Source organism: Ostrinia furnacalis, unplaced genomic scaffold, assembly GCF_004193835.3.
Source record: "Ostrinia furnacalis isolate ACB-3 unplaced genomic scaffold, ASM419383v2 OfSCF0635, whole genome shotgun sequence".
NCBI classification, from domain to species: Eukaryota; Metazoa; Arthropoda; class Insecta; order Lepidoptera; family Crambidae; genus Ostrinia; species Ostrinia furnacalis.
This window is the reverse complement of record NW_021130874.1, coordinates 255,171-276,692: the sequence shown is the minus strand read 5'-3', so window position 1 is coordinate 276,692 and position 21,522 is coordinate 255,171. Positions and strand designations below refer to the sequence as shown.

At 37.2% G+C, this 21,522-nt stretch overlaps 7 protein-coding genes across 9 annotated transcripts in view; 4 read left to right on the top strand and 3 right to left on the bottom strand.

The window, feature by feature from the left end:
- LOC114366504 (DNA-directed RNA polymerase II subunit RPB1) overlaps window positions 1-1,916 on the top strand; it is a 38,166-nt gene extending 36,250 nt beyond the window's left edge. For all 3 annotated transcript variants that reach the window (XM_028323392.1, XM_028323394.1, XM_028323393.1), the window contains exons 4-5: window positions 18-139; window positions 293-1,916. In XM_028323392.1, coding sequence (XP_028179193.1) covers window positions 18-139; window positions 293-1,081 — 911 coding nt within the window. In that variant the 3' untranslated portion in view covers window positions 1,082-1,916. The remainder of the gene's footprint in view (window positions 1-17; window positions 140-292) is intronic.
- A 287-nt stretch (window positions 1,917-2,203) lies between these two features.
- Window positions 2,204-3,315, top strand: LOC114366505 (uncharacterized). Its single transcript, XM_028323396.1, has 2 exons — window positions 2,204-2,308; window positions 2,392-3,315. The coding sequence occupies exons 1-2, from the start codon at window positions 2,216-2,218 to the stop codon at window positions 3,265-3,267; spliced, it is 969 nt and encodes a 322-aa protein (XP_028179197.1). The 5' UTR covers window positions 2,204-2,215; the 3' UTR covers window positions 3,268-3,315.
- A 2,739-nt stretch (window positions 3,316-6,054) lies between these two features.
- LOC114366508 (uncharacterized) lies at window positions 6,055-6,867 on the bottom strand. The gene is made up of 2 exons (XM_028323399.1): window positions 6,756-6,867; window positions 6,055-6,502 (listed from the first exon to the last, which is right to left on the bottom strand). Exon 2 carries the CDS (start codon window positions 6,500-6,502, stop codon window positions 6,062-6,064), a length of 441 nt encoding a protein of 146 aa, XP_028179200.1. The 5' UTR covers window positions 6,756-6,867; the 3' UTR covers window positions 6,055-6,061.
- A 681-nt stretch (window positions 6,868-7,548) lies between these two features.
- On the bottom strand, window positions 7,549-8,479 carry LOC114366510 (flexible cuticle protein 12-like). The gene is made up of 2 exons (XM_028323401.1): window positions 8,369-8,479; window positions 7,549-7,929 (listed from the first exon to the last, which is right to left on the bottom strand). Exons 1-2 carry the CDS (start codon window positions 8,375-8,377, stop codon window positions 7,606-7,608), a joined length of 333 nt encoding a protein of 110 aa, XP_028179202.1. The 5' UTR covers window positions 8,378-8,479; the 3' UTR covers window positions 7,549-7,605.
- A 141-nt stretch (window positions 8,480-8,620) lies between these two features.
- On the top strand, window positions 8,621-11,184 carry LOC114366501 (titin-like). The gene is made up of 3 exons (XM_028323390.1): window positions 8,621-8,729; window positions 8,888-10,760; window positions 11,043-11,184. The coding sequence occupies exons 1-2, from the start codon at window positions 8,727-8,729 to the stop codon at window positions 10,715-10,717; spliced, it is 1,833 nt and encodes a 610-aa protein (XP_028179191.1). The 5' UTR covers window positions 8,621-8,726; the 3' UTR covers window positions 10,718-10,760; window positions 11,043-11,184.
- A 7-nt stretch (window positions 11,185-11,191) lies between these two features.
- Window positions 11,192-17,323, bottom strand: dib (Cytochrome P450 302a1, mitochondrial). Its single transcript, XM_028323391.1, has 8 exons — window positions 16,886-17,323; window positions 15,330-15,561; window positions 13,149-13,330; window positions 12,498-12,699; window positions 12,232-12,388; window positions 11,850-12,098; window positions 11,402-11,608; window positions 11,192-11,323 (listed from the first exon to the last, which is right to left on the bottom strand). The coding sequence occupies exons 1-8, from the start codon at window positions 17,208-17,210 to the stop codon at window positions 11,210-11,212; spliced, it is 1,668 nt and encodes a 555-aa protein (XP_028179192.1). The 5' UTR covers window positions 17,211-17,323; the 3' UTR covers window positions 11,192-11,209.
- Window positions 17,324-18,787: 1,464 nt separating this feature from the next.
- On the top strand, window positions 18,788-20,456 carry LOC114366433 (probable tRNA N6-adenosine threonylcarbamoyltransferase, mitochondrial). Its single transcript, XM_028323301.1, has 2 exons — window positions 18,788-20,198; window positions 20,444-20,456. The coding sequence occupies exons 1-2, from the start codon at window positions 18,955-18,957 to the stop codon at window positions 20,454-20,456; spliced, it is 1,257 nt and encodes a 418-aa protein (XP_028179102.1). The 5' UTR covers window positions 18,788-18,954.
- Window positions 20,457-21,522: the final 1,066 nt, after the last annotated feature.

Genomic DNA, 21,522 nt, shown 5'->3' with positions numbered 1-21,522 from the left:
ACTTTTTCTGTTTTCAGGTACGACAGGCTGGGTCGGTGCCGATGGATACCTCCGCCTTCAAGATTACATAGCAGATAATCAGGGCTACAGGATATACAAATCTAAGACTGTTTTTGTTGGACAAAATCGACCAATTGGCGTAAGTTGTAGTAAATTGTTTATTGTAGAGATTAAGCTAATGTAATTTCGTCCACTTTAAGTTCAAAATTGCCTCTAACTTGATATAGGTACGAATCAATGATAAATTTTGTATTATAAATTAGATTCTAAGTTAATTTATGTTACTTTTCAGGAGTCACTAAAAATTGCAAAAACAGCACCAACGGACTCTGGTTTCGGCGTCACTCCTGCGCCTCCGCCCGCCGTGCAGCGCAACCGCGGACCTCCAATGGGAGTGACCCGAGCGCCCTACTCTCCCTCCCCCACCCTTGCGCCTCCTTCACCTTCGTTCCCTGCTGAAGTCTCTGTCACACCCCCACCGCCCTCATATCCCAGTTCCACTCCGTATCCAAGCTCCACTCCATACTCCACAGCCTACAACCCAACGTCGACGCCCAACGTCTACGTATCCCCCAACTCCATAGACTCATCTACTCCTAAATACGACTTCAGGCCCACAGTTCCACCGATCACGGCCAGTGAAGCTGCACCTTCATCAAGCCCTTACGACTACGATTCATCAAATACCAACACCCTTGACGATGGCTACTACGCTAGCGACAGCACCCCCTATAGACGCTATGACGTTTTCAATCCTAATTCGTACAGACATGCTGACGCCTGGCTTCAAAGACAGAGACAAAACGTCAGAATAGGAGATGGATACACGCCTCAATTCCCCGGTTACGACGGCGTAGCCTTTAGACGAAACGGGTTCCGGTACTACCTACCCAAACAATACCATGAAGAAGAAACAAATGAAGGAAATGAAAAAACTGGTAGCTTTGGCTACGTTGATCCCTTCGGAATACGCCGAGTTATATATTACAATACGGCACCAGGCGAAGGGTTCCAAATTCGCAAAAACAACAGATATGTTGGCCACGATGCAACCCCTTATGACCCTCGACCTGTGAACTGACAAGGTCACCCATACTTATTGTAGGAAACATTGAGTTACCTAATTAATTTATTTATTGATCAGTATTTCTAGTTCATTCAATTTGTGTAAGCATAGGAGACAAAACGACTTATTCTAATCGAACGAAGCGAACTTCTTAGCCATTATTTTGATCTAAGTATAGCGAATACGAGATATTGAATCCTTATTTAATATCAAATATTATTATTAAGTTAACTTAACATTGCATCAATCCCAGTGCCATTGCGCAGTTACATATGATTTAGTTAAAATAAAGATTAAAATTTAAGCCATAGACTTATTGTACATAAGCTCATGTATATGAATGATTATCCTGAAGTTTCTTTGGTGAATTGACAATAGTTCTAAAACTTTACCGTTAATTCATTCAACTATTATAAATCTTATTTTATGAGACTCAAATAAGGAAACTGGTTTTTACAAAGTTTTAAAACAAGGGGGAAGTCATTGAACTTTTCAATATCACTAAATGATCTCCTTAAAATGGTGCGCGTAGGTGCTAAGAACCACTAAAGCCTTTTCAGGTAGGAAACAAAATTGGATAAAATAACGAGTTACGGTTAAACATGAATAGTAATGATGACGTTTGTACATTTATGTAAAATGAATCAATAAGTATAGAGTGTTTTAAAATTTTAAAAATGTTTAACTTCTTAAATTATATTAACAGTTCGCCTTAAAAGAGTGCCTGGAAAACTGTCTACTTTATCTTCAGGTGCATTTTTCCTAACGTCACTGCGAATAACTTGCCATTTGAAATCGTCGTGATGACGATTGTGACTGTAATGTCAACTTGTTGCAGTGACTATTTCAATGAGTGCCCAAAACAGGCAACAGTGTCATTTAATATTACTTTTTAATTTATTTCACTATGTAACTTTATTACCAACTTAACTTTATTTGCACAGTGTATATTTTGATACTAATTGTTATTTAATTACCATATTCCTGTCCACATAAAGTAATTGTTAACCACTTAGCGTTTTATTTGCAAATCCACATTCTGACTAAAATAGTTATAGGTTTTGCTTTCTAGTGAGAAACTTACGCAAAATATTACCTATTCTAATTATTATACAGCAATTATCATTAGATTATTACAAATTACTAAACATGTTGTATTTCTTGTTTTATTTTGTTAAAATGTCGTTATATAAAACGAATGGTCCCCACAAACGATCTCAGTACACATCGACTTTTATAAAGGTAAAGACGACTTTCAATCATTTACAAATGCTTTTTTTCTTTATGTTTTTCAATTAATAAAATATATTTTTACCTAATTGCAGATGCTTCGCCTAACAGCGTGCTTGTTGTTGACGTCAGCAGCCCTCGCTCAACACTATGGCCCCTCCGGTGCATCAAGCAGCGTCCCGATGGACTTCAACGATGACATTTACAACAGAGATCTTCGGATCCAGCCATCTTCCAATTTCTTCTACAACTTCCAGCAAGCACGCATTGATCAACCCCCACAAGTAGAAGTACGAGAAGAAAACCTTGGCAAGTACATGGGACGGCCACGACCATCGACCACGGCCATGCCCATCCCGAAACTCGACCAAGAATATGTCCCAGACATGAACACCGTGCATCTTCATCGGCTTGCAGACAAAAACAGTGTTAGCACCATGACTCCTTATGTGCCCCTGGGCCCGTACAACGCTCATTTACCAGCGACGATGCCGCCTCCACCTACCACACCGAGATGGATGGATTTATCTGACGATAGTTTTAGAAACCATGCTCACCACAAACCTAGCAGGTATGCTGCTAAGCCCGTAAACACGTACCAGCCTGCCTCAACCCCGGCGCCTGTGCAGCCTACCTACCAGCCTGCGAGTATGCCTCTCTCGTACAACGATGGCATGTATAGCCAACAACAGCCAATGCCAATGGAGATGAGTTACCAGAACCAAATGCCTCAATACTACGACTCCACTACTGAGAACGTAATGCACGGTGATCGTTACGTTCGAGAGCCCGCAGCAGGGCGAGGTAGAGGAAGCCACAAGTTCAGCATGAATGACCTTCAGCTGGTGCCAACCGAGCCACCCCAAGTGATGAACACCATGCGGCCAGCCGGCCCTGCCTCTGTCCAGAAACGCCCTCCACCATCAATTCCTACGCTGACGCCTTGGTCTGGTGACTCTTTCGGAAAATGAACGGCAACATAATTACGGACAGTAGTAATAAATTAAGTAACAAGACTATTTTATAATTTTATTTATATTATTAGGTCCCTCTAAATTATACTACAAACATGTGAATAAACATATAATTAGTACAAATCGTATGTGGATACAATTGCTACGGAGATTATCGTAGTAGGTGGGTATTTCTTCGGAGGCAAAATTTTCGATGTCTTTGGGTATAGTTCTGTAACCAACTAACAAAATGGCATGCAATATTTTTTTTCGTATAGCTTAACTATAGCCCTATCTGGCGCAAATTACATTTTTTACATATTTGCTGTCTTTATACAAAATAAAAATATTTGAAGTGTGATTCTCTGATTCATATGGTGTGTCCGTTAGCCATTTTCCGGAACAAAATGGTTGATGTAGCATTTTCCTTTTGATATATCAATATAAATTAAAATTATCTCGAAAGGTAATGAGTTGTCTTTCTCCAAAAAAAATGCGTAATAATTTTAATTAAGTTAGTTTGTTTGCAAAAAAATAAATAAGCAGTGTCCGGCATAAAATACTGATTCATATGGCGTGAGCTGTTCTTGACCATAACTGGTCAGGTTTTAATCATGAGAGTCTGGTTTCTGGCGTGGAGGCAAGCCCATCTTGCAACGGATGAGCTAGAAGGCACACGTGGAGCTAGTTGGCTTAGAACCCGGTCTAACGAAGGCAAATACTTGATTCATCTGTGCTTGGTTCAGGTGGCATGCTGATTACAATGCCTACTTTATAAAATTATATTATTGCATTAAAAATCTAATCTGTCTCTCATGTGATGCTTTTCGGTTATAGATTCATGTAGAAAAATGACAACACTGTAGTCTGTATGTATGACGAGTTTTGCTCGATTTTAGGCAAAAAACTGATTCATCTGTGCGTGATTCATATGGTCAGGGCCCTATATGAATCATAAAATAAATTAGTTTTTGATCTATCAAGCACCTAAAAAGTGTTTGTTAGCTAAAAATGATATCCCAGACTGCATCTCACTTAAGATCAGGTGCGATTGCGGTCTTGTTATGAATAAAAAAATCATTATCATTTTTATACTATGATTAATGTATGTGTTTAAACAGTAAATAAGTAGTATATCCGTTAAGCAAGCAACCATAACACAAGCATATTTGTTGCTTATTTTGTGGCTAAATGGCGCTGTATGAAATTGCCCAACGATTATTTATTTTTATTATAATTTCAGCTACACTTATGGCGTCCATAGCACATAATAATATACTGCTGAGCATAGGCCTCCAATGATTTCGAGATTAACTGATTGCCATTGCCACAACCTCTATAAGCTCATCTCACCTTCTTCACCTTGTGGGTGGACGTCTTAACAACGATGGCTTGGATAAGTGATACATCATCCTATGATGATGTATCACTGATGTTGTTTTACTGACTCTATAGTCATCTAAAATACCTTAGTGCCATAAGATGAAAGTCTACATCCAGTGTGTGTTATCAGGGATGACATATTATACTGAAAAGTGGCCTCTCACTACTATGCAGTGGACTATGCTTGGTTTTTTTTATGCAATCGAATCTGAAATGAGGAGATCCATAAACGATCTAAAGTCGCATGGTGGCATAGTCCGATGTTTTAGCAAGCTGAAGTGTTAATGGGCAGGACACAGTATGCAGAACTGATGGCCGATGGGATAGCATGTTTCTGGAGTGGAAGCCACGTGCCGGAAAGCTCAGTGTAGAACGTTCATCCACAGGAAGGCGCTGGATGCAGGCCGCTACCAACCGGTGATTATGGAAATTATTGCTGGAGGCTTATGTTCAGTAGTGGATCCTATGGTTGAAATGATTATGATGATGACAAAATATTATGGATGTATACTAAAGTTTCAAAAAATGTTTTTCACGAATTTTGTGGAATTCGTTGCATTTTTTTCTCGTAATATTTTGATAACTGATATTTTTTTCATAACAACAGATCATTGTTTTTGTTATAATATGATTATTTTCTTAATTTAGAGCCAATTGTACATAAAGATTTTAAATTTTATTTCTATTTTTGATTAATATGTAACAAATTCTGATTTATATGGGCACAAAATATTTGAACGTCGATATCTTGAAAACTACTTTATAAAAACGAGTCCCTCATCCAAATATATGTTATTGGGTGTACCTATTTTCATATGAGTCTATGTTACAGACCCAAAATTGAATTTGAAATTTGTCCATATGAATCAGCCGAAGAATGCAATTTCGAAGAAGTGCGTAGGTACACAAAATAAGTTCTAGTCATTACGTTAAAGATTACTTAGTACCTATCTGTCTAAATACTCGTATAACTGGAACTATATCAATAAATTCTATTCTGATAATTCCTCAACACCGATACTGAAATGCAACTGACTATAGTTACCTACTTTAAAATGACACTGGTAAGTTTGGCCCATGCTATACAATGATTAGTAAGAAGTTTAAAACACCACCAAGATTCTTACTTTTATCCTAGGTAGTCTAGGATAAAAGTAACAAACTTATGTAGTTCCTGAGGGATATTCAATGAAATAAAAAGCTGGGTTGATTTTATTGTTTGAGGTTCCTAAACATTAAAAAAAAACAAATGCAATATGTGAAAATGTCTTTTATTGTTATCGATACATGATATCATAATTATTATAATAAATACATATTATTATATCATACCGACTTGTTATTTAGGTATGTATTCTGTTTCCCGAAGTGAAATATAACATTCATTTCATCTGCATTTATCAAAGACCACGGTTTTCAGTAATAATATTTATAAGAAATCGTAGTAATTCGGTGCTAGCCTAATCAGCTTAAGAGGCGGAGGAACCAATTTCACCAAAACTTTTTTATCTTCTTCAGATTCCTCTTTCTTTGGAGCCTCCTCTTTAAGCACTTCCTCCCTAAGTTCTTCAATACTTTCATGTTCAATCTCTTCTCTATCTTTCTTTTCCTCGGATTCTTCTTTAATGTCCTCTTTTTCTAGTACAACTGAATCGAGCATTGGAAGTGGATCCAGTACAGGACCCTCGGGGATCACTTCCGTGTCCTTCACGAGTACTTCTTTTGCCTCTTTATATTTAATAATTGCTATCTCTGGACTACTACGAAACGGAATTAAGGAAAAGGGGTCCCACCAAGTACCACGTGCAACGTAAAGAGTAGGTTGCGCCAGTGCGCTAGCTGCCAAAAACAAAACTCCGACTAGAAACATCTGTAAACAAAATTGTGTTTATTTTATAAAATTCATTAAAATACTGAAAACGAACATTTCTAAGATATCTTTGAAGGTATATGACCTATATCTTTGCGATACTTAGGTAGGTTCGTACCAATATTGCCAAAAACGCAAAGGAAGTGATTAATTAAACAAATAAAATGTTTATGATAAAGTAAGCCTACGAGTATAATTAGATAAAAGGTTAGAACCTAATAAATATTCCAATGAACATGTACATAAAACGTACCTTGAATTGTAGTGTTCTCGTGAGTTATTGTCTGAGATAAATCTCAGGACTTTATATATTGAAAAAATGCTCATTATAGTAATTGAGAGATCAATCTAAAAGAAATTAAAAGTACATTGCATCTGTGCCGTACCGTCTGCTTACGGTACTTTGTAATTTGTGGTTCTAGATTCTGGGCAGATCTTTACCCATTTTATCCTAATAAAAATAATATAGTTACCTACTAATGTGAAAGTTTGTAAAGATGGATGTTTGGATGTCTGTTACTCTTTCACGCAAAAACTACTGCAAATCCGTATTTTAATAAAACTTTACAGTATAAATTGCTTAATACATCAGAATAAGAAAGGCTATAATTTAAAAAGATCTGTGAAAAACTGAATTTGAGGCATGCGAAGTCGCTGATAAAGGCAAGTCATATACTTTTATCAACTAGAAGAATTTTATCTCCAAATAGTTTTTCCGTTAGGTATTTCATAAACAAATGCGCTTAGAAACATTTGTGAACCTATCAAATTCAATATCTAGTTCAATATTGTATTGCATGATCTTTTATAACAATAAACATTTTCTAATGAGGTATTTTCCACAAGTAGTTAGATAATTATTGTCAATTTCTAATAGCAAGCTTTAAACAACAACACGAATACAAACCAGTATTATTAATTAGTGATTTCCTGTATTTCTAGAAAGAAACTTGTATTTTCTAACATTAAATAAGTATACACTCATCATTGTTCGGTAAGTAAAGGTGCATAATACGAGTATAAAGGTTAATAAAGTACTTAACATAAATTAAAAATAAATAATTTTATTTACACTTAACAACAATAAGCGATTTCCAGTGACATTATGCCTTGGGGGCAACCGGGATGTGATCTCCCTCCATTATGCTTCCATCAAAACCAGCTGAGTACTTGGTGACGTAGTTCTTGCCGTCCTCCCCGATGTATGACACCTCTCCTTCTACCACGAGGGCGTGGTCCCTGCCATCAGGGTTGGGGACCAAGCGGCCTCGCTCCGAGACGATAATGCCTTCGGCTGTGACGTATCTCAGAGCATACTGCCCGAAGTCGTCGTGGATTTCCTCGTGGTGGACAGCGGGAAGGGTCCGAAGGGAAGATGGAGCCGCTATGCAGTAAGCGACCGCACACAGAAGCCAAATTGCGATGTACTGTAAAATGTTGGTAAGATGTTATTATTGGTAATCAAAACATTTACACTGCTAAAAATACAATATAGAAAGTAAATTTATTTCTTAGACATCGATAACTCGATAGGACAAGAATCATCCCCTTTCGGACAATGTTTTTATAGCTGCTTAGAGTGCTAGAGAGTAATGCTGCATTGAGTTTGAGTGCATTGGATATTAAAAATTCCCTTTCTCTCTCTTTCTGTTATACCTTAGAAGTCATATTACAAGGCCCTGCCCTGGAAACTCGAGTAGGATTACAAATGACATGGCAAACTATGGTTGCGGGTTCGGTTCGGTTTATTGTCGTGATGTAGGTACACACTAGGTAAGTAAATAGTACACTTTACATACAATGTTAATCATTATTATTTTATAAGACAACGAATTTCGGTAAAATTAATCTTGTAGGTAAACTTACCATGTTCATTTTGAAGATACAAGTAAATGCTTTGGTGGTTGATGTGTTGTGGTATTGTTCGTAATTTCCAATCAACTGTACCCATACAATAAATTATACACCTTAAATACAGAATAGTTTCGTCATAATACTATTATTGAGTTAATTAAATAACAATAATACTTACAATATTGACGGACATAGAAGCTACATAAACATTACAAATACAATAATTAGAACAAGTTCAAGTAATTGCTCTACTTTAATTCGATTAGCACCTAGATGAACCTGTTGTAGATATATTTTCAAAATCATATAAATTGGCCTTATCTTTTAATCTAATCATCATTGTTTTTTTACTCGTCCAGTAAGCTGCATCATGGTAAGCATTTGAATCTTATAAACATTTCTATATGAATGAAATTGGAATTAGAATCCAATATTTGATACAAAATAACACTTTATCTACCTAACTCATCCACTTGATAAGATTTTCTGTTGCATGATAAAAAATAACCAAAACATCGTTTTCTGTTCCAGATATCAACGGGGCTAGTTTTGTTCCTTTTCGGAACAGCAGTTTCTGCTGGACCTTACATACCCCGTGCGAAACCACCAACAGAAATTGTCATAACCAAGCACTCGTCACATGACAAGATTACAGAATACGAGCATTTACCTTCGTCGGGAGGATCTCCAGTTATTTCAAACTTCATCCAAAAAGGTACCAATGTTTTCTTCAAGCCACAATTTATGTTGGCTGCTGCACAAATGCCACCTCAAGTTCAATCAATGATTGCTGAAATTGAACAAGATGACTGTAAAACAAGGTTACCCATGGGACCCATTCCCATGTTGATGGAAGAACCACTGCGAGTCGTAGAGCAAGAAATTGTGGCATCATCAAAACCAATCATCAAAGAAACAATTGAAATTAATCCAGTAGCATATACTCAACATGTTGTACAACCGACTTTGGAACTGAAACCATTTGTGCCATCAGTGTCAGAAGGACATGTTATGGAATTGCACAGAATGCACAAAATACCCGTGGTAGTTGAAGAATCAATCAAACTAGAAGAACCTTGTCTTCATGAAGAAGAAGAACATGTAGTGATTCCTGAGGCACCTGTATTAACGCCTTACGTTCCTCATCTCGAAATTCCGAAACCTGTTATTATAGAGGCCCCTGAAACTGTTGCTGTGGTTGAAGTTCCTCCTGCACCAGTATTACCTCCACTAGAGTTACCCATGATTCCGAGAGAAGAAGTTGCTGAAATTATTGTGAAGGAGAATGTTCCTGAAGTAGTCGTGCCATCTTTTATTCCTGAAAGTTATGTCCGAGAAGTAGTAGTCACACCTCCAGAAGCCCCAGTACTACCTCCGTATATTCAAGTGGAAGTGCCTAAACCTGTGATTGAAGGAAACTTTATTGAAACCATTGAAATTCCAGCTGCCCCAGTACTGTCTGAATTTGAAATGCCAAAGTTACCAGTATTAGTAGAAGAACACAGTGTAGTGCCTTGTCTGCATGGAGAAGAACATCATGAAATAGAAATTAAGACCGTTGAAGTTCCCACTGCACCAGTTTTGCCTCCTTATGTTCCAGATCTCCCGGAAATAGTGGTAGAAGAAAAACCCTTAGTCGTGCCTGAGGCCCCTGTACTGCCACCATACGTTCCGGTGTCAAAACCAATTAGCGTAGTAGTTGAAAAAGAAATGTTTGAAGCCACTCCAGTACTACCTGCATTTGAAATGCCAGGATTAACTGTGGAGATCGAAAAAACAGACGTTATTCCCTGCCCACCAAATGAAGAACAGAACGAAGTCATTGTGGTTGAAGAAAAACATGTATACATTCCCGAAGCTCCAGTTTTACCCCCTCTTTCACTTCCTGAACTTCCAGTTAATGTTGAAATTCATGAGAATGTGCATTGTGATGATACCGTTGAAGTGGTAGAACCTGTTCTAATTCCATCTGCTCCAGTTCTCCCACCGTTGGAAATCCCCAAAGTGCCTATGGTAATAGAAGAGGCTCATGAAATTGTTGCTCCTTGTCCTCCTGAACTTGAAATGGAAAAAGTCGTCATAGAATCCAAACCGCAAATTGCCAGACCGGTTGCTTATATGTCCCAGGAAATATTAACAGACGCTTACGTACGTACTCCGATTGTTATGTCATCTGCCCCTGAATTTTTAGTCCCGTATTTCCCGGTCGTAACTGAAAATGTTTTGAAAGAGGATCCGACATCGTGCGTTCATGATATTGTTGTAGAACGTATTTTACCTAGGCTAGAAAAATCTATACAAATCAAAGATAAACGCCCGGTCTCTGCATATTTATCTCCCGTAAGATATGCTATGTTTTGATATGGAGTAGATAGCTAGGTCTTAAAAAATTGGTAGTAACTGAATTATAAATAAATAATAATAAATAAATATCCTTGGACATTTTACACTACGCCGCTAGCCCCAAACTAAGCAAAGCTTGTACTATGGGTACTAGACAACGGATATAAACATACTTAAAATACTTTTTTTTTTTTTTAAATACATACATATTATACATAGAAAACACCCAGTCCAATACAAACAAATATGTTCATGCACACAAATGTTTGTACTGTGCGGGAATCGAACCCGCAACCTCCGGAATAGTAGTCCGATTCGAACCACTACACCAAACGGCCGACAAATTGAAGTAGATATGCGGCTAGTTTTAGTTCGAACAAGCACTTGATAGCTGTTTGAAATAATTCTTAAGCATATTCCATGCTTTACCCGAGGGGCAGGTGGTGATAATAAATTATACTGAAAATAAATTAATTACTTTAATATTTTATTGTTTTATTTCCCTTTTTTTCAAAGTTGTCTTGATAAAAATGTCAATGAGACTGGCTTATCAGGCTTATTGATAAGGAATGTACGAATACCTAGGTTTCCTCCAGTCCATTTAAGTTCAAATTCTCGTAATAGCTGGAACAAAAAAGTACAATTTTTTTATTAATTCAAAAAACATTCAAAACTTCTGGGTTAAGTATAAAAAAGACATACTCGCATCAATGTAATACACATATTTTGCTCAGCCAATCTCCTAGCAATACAGGAACGAGGACCAAATCCAAATGGTAAACTTAAGAAGGGATGAATATTCTCGTAATCGGATGAACCTCTTATCCACCGTTCGGGCTTGAATGTCAGAGGCTCTTTAACATATTGAGGTAGACGTGAAGACACCATGTTCTGTGTAACTATTACCGTCTGAAAAAATATATTGCAAAATAAATGTCCTCGCTCAAAAAATTTACATTGACTACTTATCTTATAAACAAAATAAAAGAGGCATTACTTATTCTCACATTTTATGGCCTAATCGTCAATTTGGTCTTTTCGTACTATTTGCTTGGAAAGTTGTTAGCGTGTGTCATAATATTAGAAATTTAATAAGAGCCTATTTATCTTATCTAACTAATAAATTAAATGGTCCCAAACGAATACTCACACCTGCAGGTATTAAAAATCCCTTCAATATTATATCTTTCTGTAACAACCGGCCGACTCCAATCGCCACTGGATTTAATCTTAGACTTTCTTTTACACAGCTGCGTAAGTATACAGCCTTTGATATTATGTCAGGCGTTATTCCACAATCTTTGGTGGGCAGTAGAGTCACAATCTCTTGAAACAGTTTATCCTGAGCCTCTACATTGCGTGCCAAGTGGTATAGTACAAAACTCGTTGCGTACGAAGTCTGAAATTAGGGAATATCATGTTAGTCACTTTAGTCGCTTTTTGATAAGACTAAAACAAAACTTTCATCCTACATTTTGAAGAGATTAGTATAGTTACATTAAATATAAAATGTTTACTACACTCGCACATACCGTATCAATAGCAGCCATTAAAATGTCAACCATCATTCCAACAATATCCTTGAAATCCACATTCGTCTGTTGCAGAAATGAACATAGCAATGAGTTATCAGAGGTGCTCTCTGATTCATAAAAACTAACTCTATTTAGTAAAATATCTAAAGCAACCCTGTAAAAAAACGTAAAAAGTTTGACAAATAAAATTATGATGATTTAAGTACCTTACTTATTAAAATGCAGTTAATAAAAATATGCAAGTCCATAATACAGAATCATACTTCTCTAAATACTCTTGAGAATTCTCAAGTTGTCTGTACAAAGGCGTTTTGAAATATTTCCAAAGAAACCCCTTATCAAGTTTCATAATGCCACTATTAGATCCAAACGCTGCTGCTATAGTTCTACTGCTCCTAGACTGAGGTTCCTGCTCCTCTTCAGAAAAACTGTTGAAACGTTCATTGAACGCTATGAGACCGATAACTGAAACGCAAGAATGCTTTGTGATAAGTAACACAAACAAATTAAGAACGCGTAGTTAAATTTAACAATTACATAATTTACAAATATTCTTCTAGTATGAAGAAAGAGAAATTTTATTCTATACTCAGACATTTGTAGCTTATAAGGCTGTTACATTTGTATACGCCCGTATTCACAAACGACAAAATGAAGCAGCAAATCGAACACACGTAGCGTTGAATAGAGCTCTGTGTGCCGCCTACCATGAGTTTACGCTAGGTATGCTCGCTAGCGAGTACGCCAAAAAAATCTATGAAGTCATACATTGTTTTACGCTGTTGCTAGCGAGCACACCTAACGTAAACTCATGGTAATGTGATTGATTCGTGTGTCACTCTGTGCGTCCACGCGCACTGTGTCTGTGAGACCTCATAGTATTTTTTGTGAATCGCGTGTATTACTTTACTCACCTTCTAAGTTCAGCCTATTTAGATATGGTAGAAAGTCATTGCCTGGTGTAAAAGTTTTCTTAATACAATGAACTAATTCCTTCACGACACCGTCCGTGCTCTCGACATGAACTTTGACACTTTTGGGGCTAGTGAAATTCTTTTGGAACGTACTCCGAAGTTTCCACCACTCTGGACCATTCCTAAAAAAATAGTTAATGCTTCAATATGGGTTTTTGCAATGGGTTATTAGTAGTGGGATCAGACTTCAGCAGCTGTTAGGTTCGTCTGACTGTTAATCAGCAAGATCTCAAAAATCTATTCCTACTAGGTATTTTGAGAATCGAACCTAGTAGGCTAGGTTGCACCATCTTACTTTAACTTTAATAAACGTCAAAAATCTATCAAACTCCATATAAAAAGCACCAGTTATCTTTATAGTTACTGTTAAAGTAAGGTGGTGCAACTCAGTCTAAGGCTGGGTTGCACCATCTTACTTTAACTTTAACAAACATCAAAAATCTGTCAAACTCCATACAAAACACACCGGTTATCGTCATAGTTAGTGTTAAAGTTAGGTGGTGCAACTCAGCCTAAGGTGTTGTGTATGTACCTACAACATGTGGATACCTAGGTTTTACGCGTGAATATTTTTTGTACATTTTAATTTTTTAAAGTGGGTATTGCGGTTATCGCGCGATTGAGTTATCAGTGGGTCTAGACAAAGTGCATTTATAATCGCAAACCAGTCGAAAAGTGGTCGAAAAGCCCCTTTTTTGTATGGAGTTTTGACGGATTCGATTTTCGATTCGATCAAAAAGTGCTTTTTGTCTAGGGGGGCATTTTATCACCTATTTACGTCACAATATCGCAATAACCCAGACACTAAAAGCAGTCTCTAGCTTAGCGGGGCTGTTCTCTGTTCCTGGGGTCCCGGGTTCGATACAATACAACCACAGAATAATAATAAGTAATACAACGAACATTGTAGGCATAACCTTATTTTGTTTTGCTCTAGATTTGTTTTTGAATTTATTTCTGTATTTACAAAAAAAAAAGTATTTCAGTAATTTACTTATATCCGAGTGATAATAAACAATACAAGCTTTTCTTAGCTTGAGACTATACTTAGGTAAGTATTAATTTATTTCTTCAAAAGCTTCTTTCGCTATAATGCATAGTTTACTAGGTCAATAGAAAAATTAGTTTATTATACATACATGGAAAGAAGTCCTCCCGTGTTATAAACGTCAGTTTTCTTCAGACGATAGTCTCTCATGGCGACATGGCTCCTCCTTGCGGGATACCGGTCATCTTGGCGGAACACGTTTTCGATGTCGTCGGGGTCATAGACGTGGAGCAACCTCACTCCCGGGAACTCCCGCACCAAATCGCCATATTTACGATAGTTCAACCATGCATTTTTATCTAGAGCCTCAGCGTCGTAATCGCCTAAAAATTTAAATAAAGAAAGAAAGAAAGNACTTTAACAAACATCAAAAATCTGTCAAACTCCATACAAAACACACCGGTTATCGTCATAGTTAGTGTTAAAGTTAGGTGGTGCAACTCAGCCTAAGGTGTTGTGTATGTACCTACAACATGTGGATACCTAGGTTTTACGCGTGAATATTTTTTGTACATTTTAATTTTTTAAAGTGGGTATTGCGGTTATCGCGCGATTGAGTTATCAGTGGGTCTAGACAAAGTGCATTTATAATCGCAAACCAGTCGAAAAGTGGTCGAAAAGCCCCTTTTTTGTATGGAGTTTTGACGGATTCGATTTTCGATTCGATCAAAAAGTGCTTTTTGTCTAGGGGGGCAGTTTATCACCTATTTACGTCACAATATCGCAATAACCCAGACACTAAAAGCATTCTCTAGCTTAGCGGGGCTGTTCTCTGTTCCTGGGGTCCCGGGTTCGATACAATACAACCACAGAATAATAATAAGTAATACAACGAACATTGTAGGCATAACCTTATTTTGTTTTGCTCTAGATTTGTTTTTGAATTTATTTCTGTATTTACAAAATTAAAAGTATTTCAGTAATTTACTTATATCCGAGTGATAATAAACAATACAAGCTTTTCTTAGCTTGAGACTATACTTAGGTAAGTATTAATTTATTTCTTCAAAAGCTTCTTTCGCTATAATGCATAGTTTACTAGGTCAATAGAAAAATTAGTTTATTATACATACATGGAAAGAAGTCCTCCCGTGTTATAAACGTCAGTTTTCTTCAGACGATAGTCTCTCATGGCGACATGGCTCCTCCTTGCGGGATACCGGTCATCTTGGCGGAACACGTTTTCGATGTCGTCGGGGTCATAGACGTGGAGCAACCTCACTCCCGGGAACTCCCGCACCAAATCGCCATATTTACGATAGTTCAACCATGCATTTTTATCTAGAGCCTCAGCGTCGTAATCGCCTAAAAATTTAAATAAAGAAAGAAAGAAAGATACATTTATTACAATGGACATCACACAAATACAGGCAATTTACATAGACATGACAGTGGCACATAATATTGGAAGAAGAAAAAACATAAAAACAAGAGTAAACTGAGCAGTGCCACCCATTCACCAACAAGATGCCCACTGCAACGGGACCCCACTCAGCATAATATGCCGTGGCCCACGGTGACGAAGGCCACGGCGCTGGTTATCAGTGTGCCCCATGCCGAGTGAGGGTCACGGACCATTGGTAAAAATAAATAAAATAATAAGCTGCATAAAATTGTCTAGCTAAGCATACATAAATAGTAATATCACAGAATAATAATAAGTACTACGTACAGAAGTTTTACTTCGCGAAGGTATTTAAAAAAATGTATGCTCAATGTCATTAACAATATGGTGTAATTTAGCCTGTCTCAAGAGTCAAGCACCATTTTGTTGACAAACATCAGTGATCGGCACTGCGCCGAAGCTATAGGGCTGACTTCAGCAAAATGATGTGACGTGAGGTGCAAACTGCGGAAAATGGCGGAGGAAATACATGATTTAGCATGAATTATCATGAATAATATTAACTACTTATTTACCTCTCAGTGTCTTGAGGCAACTTAAAAAAGTACATTCTGTGTTTTTATTATTATTTAGGCAGCTAAATACTGCACAGTATTTAGTACACCATTTTCTTTATTTTCTTTCATCATACACAAGAATACGCGTGCGTGAGTCAATGTTCGCTCGTATGTGAGGCCTTGTCGAATAGTATCCTGTGGGTGGGCCATCGTGCGTGTTTTGTTTTCGATGTAAACTCGCGGAGATGAACAGAGCCCCGATTACGGTAATTTTTAACGTCAACAATCCAGACACGCTTCTCGATTCTGCGATACGATTGGTCGTTCAACAGCGTACGTCAGCTGTTTTGACCAATCGTATCGCAGAATCAGAAACGCGTCTGGATTGTAGACGTTATAAAAGTTACCGTAATCGGGGCTCAGGCCTGGTAATATTAGTACACAAATAAATACAAAAGGCGGGAAATCTGTAAGGATGATAAGACTACGAAAAGAATACTAATAAAAAGATAAAACTGTTTGTATAGGTGTGTGTGTAGTAATAGTAAAGTAATATTGTGTTAATGTGTAATATTCGAAAAGAGTGACATTGTTACGCGTTGTTGAGAAAATTTCATACATTTGCATACGATTATATTGTATTCGACACAATTAAATAATAATGTGAACAGCCAGTTCGAGCTAAAATTACATTTTCTTAATAAGTATAGTGATACCAATACCTTACCTATAATAGGCAAATACTTATGCAGAGTACCAACGATTGGATAGCACTTCGGCCCGGGAAGTTCGTCAAATTTTTTAGGAATCGGCACTTCTTGACTTAAGAACTTCAAACTGTTATCACTCACTGATTTTAGAAGCAACGTCTTGCTATTGAACTTTAAATACATTACAAGGTTTTGATATTGCGAACATTTGTACATTTTTGTGGAGAACACACTGAGTTTGAGACGCGCAAGCGAATTGTTATACGCCACTGAGCTCAGATTACAAGATATCGTCCGATGGAAATTATGCACATAACAAACTAAAGAAGTTGAAAAAAACATTCGGGTCAGATTTATACCTACCTGCGTAGGATCGTACGTATCCCTCTCTCGAAAGTTGAATTTAGTTTGTGTGATGTAATAAGTCTATGCTGATTTGTTTTAAATTCTTATTTTACCTTTACTGTACCTACATACACATAAGTTACTTAAGTTTATTGTAGTTGGAATCGTGCATTGGATCATTAATTAGTATTCGTGCATTGGATATCTAAGTTATTATTACCTACATTATAATAATAAATCCCACCAAAAACATCATGTAAAATGTTGCCAAGGCGAACCGATGGCTCGCACTGTGTAAAAGTTATTATCAGATCTCATGTAGAGTCATGTCATGCTTTTGAACCTAGACGCCCTAAGCCTAGGCGCAGACCACCGATTTTTTTCGGCCGATAGTTTACTCGGGCAGTTAGGTAAGTAATCAGTATGGGCATGTATGGAAGTGCGCACATTATGGTGCAGGGTGAGCAGGTGCTAAGAGCTGAGCCCCGATTACGGTAACTTTTAACGTTTCCAATCCAGACGCGCTTCTGATTCTGCGATACGATTGGTCGTTCAACAGCGTACGTCAGCTGTTTTGACCAATCGTATCGCAGAATCGAGAAGCGTGTCTGGATTGTTGACGTTAAAAATTACCGTAATCGGGGCTCAGGGTGAGCAGGATGACCAGCGTGCCGCGCGAACCCGTGCGCCCAGTCTGGATTAGAGATGGGTTTCCACCCGGGTAAAAACCCACATGAAACCCGTTTCATTCCACCCGTGGGTGTTTACACCGGGTGAAAACAAATAATTTTATAATTATTTCAATTGGTATCTTTTCTTTATTTTTATCGAATTTTTCTCATTTAGGTTTATTGATTAATAAGTAATAAGTTAAATTTAACACTAATATGCATTTATATCGTGGCCAAATCGTAAAATTGATCACGTTATGATGATGTGACCAATTATTTTATAAAATGGTGTTATTTCAAGAATCGTTGAACCGATTTAGAAGAAATTTAGTAGGAACACAATAATTTGTGATCATGGCAAGGACATGGGGGGGGGGATGCCAAAGATGCCAAACTCTCTCTTTGATGACATTACGGTATAAAGTTACAAATAACAACACCAACTACAAAGTACTTCTGCTTAAAAACTTGAAATCGAACCGCCCTTCCGCCACTGTAACGCATTGTAACGTTTTTCAAGACCTCCTCTCCCCCCAGATTGCATTACGTAACACTAGAACGCTCCCTTAGCAACAAATACCACTTCTCACTTTAAAAAAACGCTATTTTTGTTTTCACCCACCAGAATGGGTGATAATGGGTAAAAACCGGGTTTTTATCCCAAATCACCCAGTTTTAACCCAATCGGGTGAAATGCGTTTTTACCCACTACCCATCTCTAGTCTGGATGCACCATTACACCGATTGATTCTTCATACAAATTAAAATCGGGCCCAACTATCGGCCGACTAAAAATCGGTAGTCTAAAAACTAAAGACTTGGTGGCTGTATAATATTATGCCCTTGCCTATTTTTATAAAAGAAAAGCAAAGGACAATGACAGCTGTCGCCGTCTGTCAACTTGACAGAATGAAATGTCAGAAAAGTTTTCAATTTCTTCATCCAAGCCATGCGGATTACGGATACAAATAATGTTAATTGAGTAAATAAGCCGCAAAATCAATTCATTCTAAGACAAAGCCGTGATCAATCAATCAAACTTCATAAGTAGAGGGTTACTTATCAGGAAAATGATAAATTTTACAAAACATATGTGTTCATTACGATCCAAAAGCAATTTGTATTTTAGACCTCTCTCATTATATTACAAACAAAATAGATACAATTCAAATGGTACCATACTAGGAATTGAAACTTCATGTGATGACACCGGATGCGCTATTATAAACGGCGCAGGTGTATTATTATCAGAAACATTACATTCACAGAACTTAGTACACCTGCGAAATGGAGGAATAATTCCAGATGTTGCTCAAGATTTGCATCGTACTCATATAGAACCAATTGTATCCAAAACACTCCGAAACGCTTCATTAACCATGGAGGATATCTCAGCCATAGCAGTAACTCTCAAGCCTGGTTTACCCCTGAGCCTCGCAATCGGTATGAAGTACGCCAAGCACCTCGCGCGACGCTTCAAGAAACCTATCATACCAATTCATCATATGCAAGCACATGCACTAGCAGCAAGAATGCATCACAATATAGATTTTCCATTCTTAGTGCTTTTAATATCTGGAGGTCACTGTCTACTGGCTATTGCTGAAGATGTTAATGTTTTCAAACTTCTGGGCGAAAGCATGGATAGTGCACCAGGAGAAATGTTTGATAAAGTAGCTAGAAAAATGAAATTAAGGAATTTACCAGAATATGCTAAAATGTCTGGTGGTGAAGCGGTTGAAAGAGCTGCTGCCAAAGCTACCAATCCACATATTTTTAAACTACCACTACCTCTGGCTGACTATAAGGACTGTAACTTTAGTTTTAATGGATTAAAAACTTCGGTTTTTTTACACCTTAAAAAGAAAGAGTTAGAGCATGAAGTAGTGGCTCATAAATTGATCCCAGAAGTAAATGATTTGTGTGCTGCAATGTTAATGGCAACATCCAGACACCTGGTTCACAGAACACAGCGAGCCATTGAATTTTGTCATAGAAACAACTTATTGCCTGAGAAGAATAAGCAACTTGTTGTATCAGGGGGAGTAGCTTGTAATAATTATATTTTTAATTCGCTAACAATGTTGTGCAATGAATTTGACTATAGAATCTGTAGACCACTTCCAAAATTATGTACAGACAATGGAGTAATGATAGCTTGGAATGGATTAGAAAAGTGGAGAAAAAATATAGACATAATAAAAGACTTCAGCTCATTAGATATTGAAGCTATTAGTCCATTAGGTGAAAGCCTAATCCCAGAAATAAGTGAAGCCAAAATACCAATTAAATTAATTAAAATAAAAATGAATTCATAAAAATTAACATTGTTTAATTTTTTTATTCTAAGAAAACAGATTACACAGACTTTAGAAGTTTCCAATATTTTTCTTTTAATAAAACTTGGGTTGGAGTATAGGAAACGGGGCGCTATGGGGCACGAGACTAAGAAAAATTTTTATGAAAAAAATTTTTTTTTTTTAATTTTTGGCTTTTTTTGCCGGGAATGTTTAGAATAGATTAAAATAAGACTAATCTTCAGATAACTTTTTTTTCTAGGACCAACCGTTAACTTTCTAGAGCCAATTAAAAGTGCGCTATCAACACTTAGAATAATTTCGACGAGTTTTTTTTCTTCAATTATTCCTTGTTTTCTTGCAAGAATTGCATAGAAGACGTAAAACAAAGCACAAAAGCTTATATGGTCTACCTCTCTAAAACAAACGCTTTCAGATTTAGAGCCAATTAAAGGTGGCTTCCGACACTTAGAATAATTTCGATCAAAAAATTTTTTGATGCCATCATGTAGGGGACCTCAAACCAAGAAGAAAAGGTCATGTACTTCATCCCCGTAGGACCAACCCCCGACCCTCTAGAAGCGATTCAAGTTTTACGGTTTTTCCAAAAGTATGTTTAATTTATTTGTCTTATGTTAAAATAGGTATGAATGAAGACATTGTATTAAAATAAGTACTTTTTTATCCTAAGTAGGTATATTTAAAATGTTATTTTTACAAAGGTAAAGTAACACTAATACTTACCTACATACGTACCTCATTACAAATACCTAAGTAGATTAATTCTATTTTTTCACTAGACAGCATAGCAACCCTAGCAGCGTAAGAAGAGTTCAGAGGCACGCGATAGAAAGAGACAAAACTTGTAGGTGAATAAAATTGTAAGTACGTAGTGCTGTGCGAGCTGAATTCCACTGTATCGCGTCGTAGCAAGACTCGCATTTATTTAAATCGTCTTGCGGAGTAATCCTTCTGTACCTGTACTATTACTTATTCTGTGGTAATACATTAAAATTTGTTGATAAGTCAGTGATTGGTACGGTCACAGATATGGGTACGGTATAGTTCCAAAATACTGCGCTGTCCTATGCATGACATTGACAGTGGGGCGCCACCGTTAATACCGGATCGCTAGTTCCGATTTTTGCCATGTTGGAAACCATATAGTTGAACGATGGTAGCGCCCCCCTGTCATTGAGTTTGGTGGGACAGTTCAGCGTGGGTCATCTATACCACAGATTAGAGAGTATGTATGTAGTGACAGGACACTGACAGCACGTCATACTAGTACTATATCTGTGGGTCTAGACAAAGTGCAAATTATAATCGCAAACCAGTCGA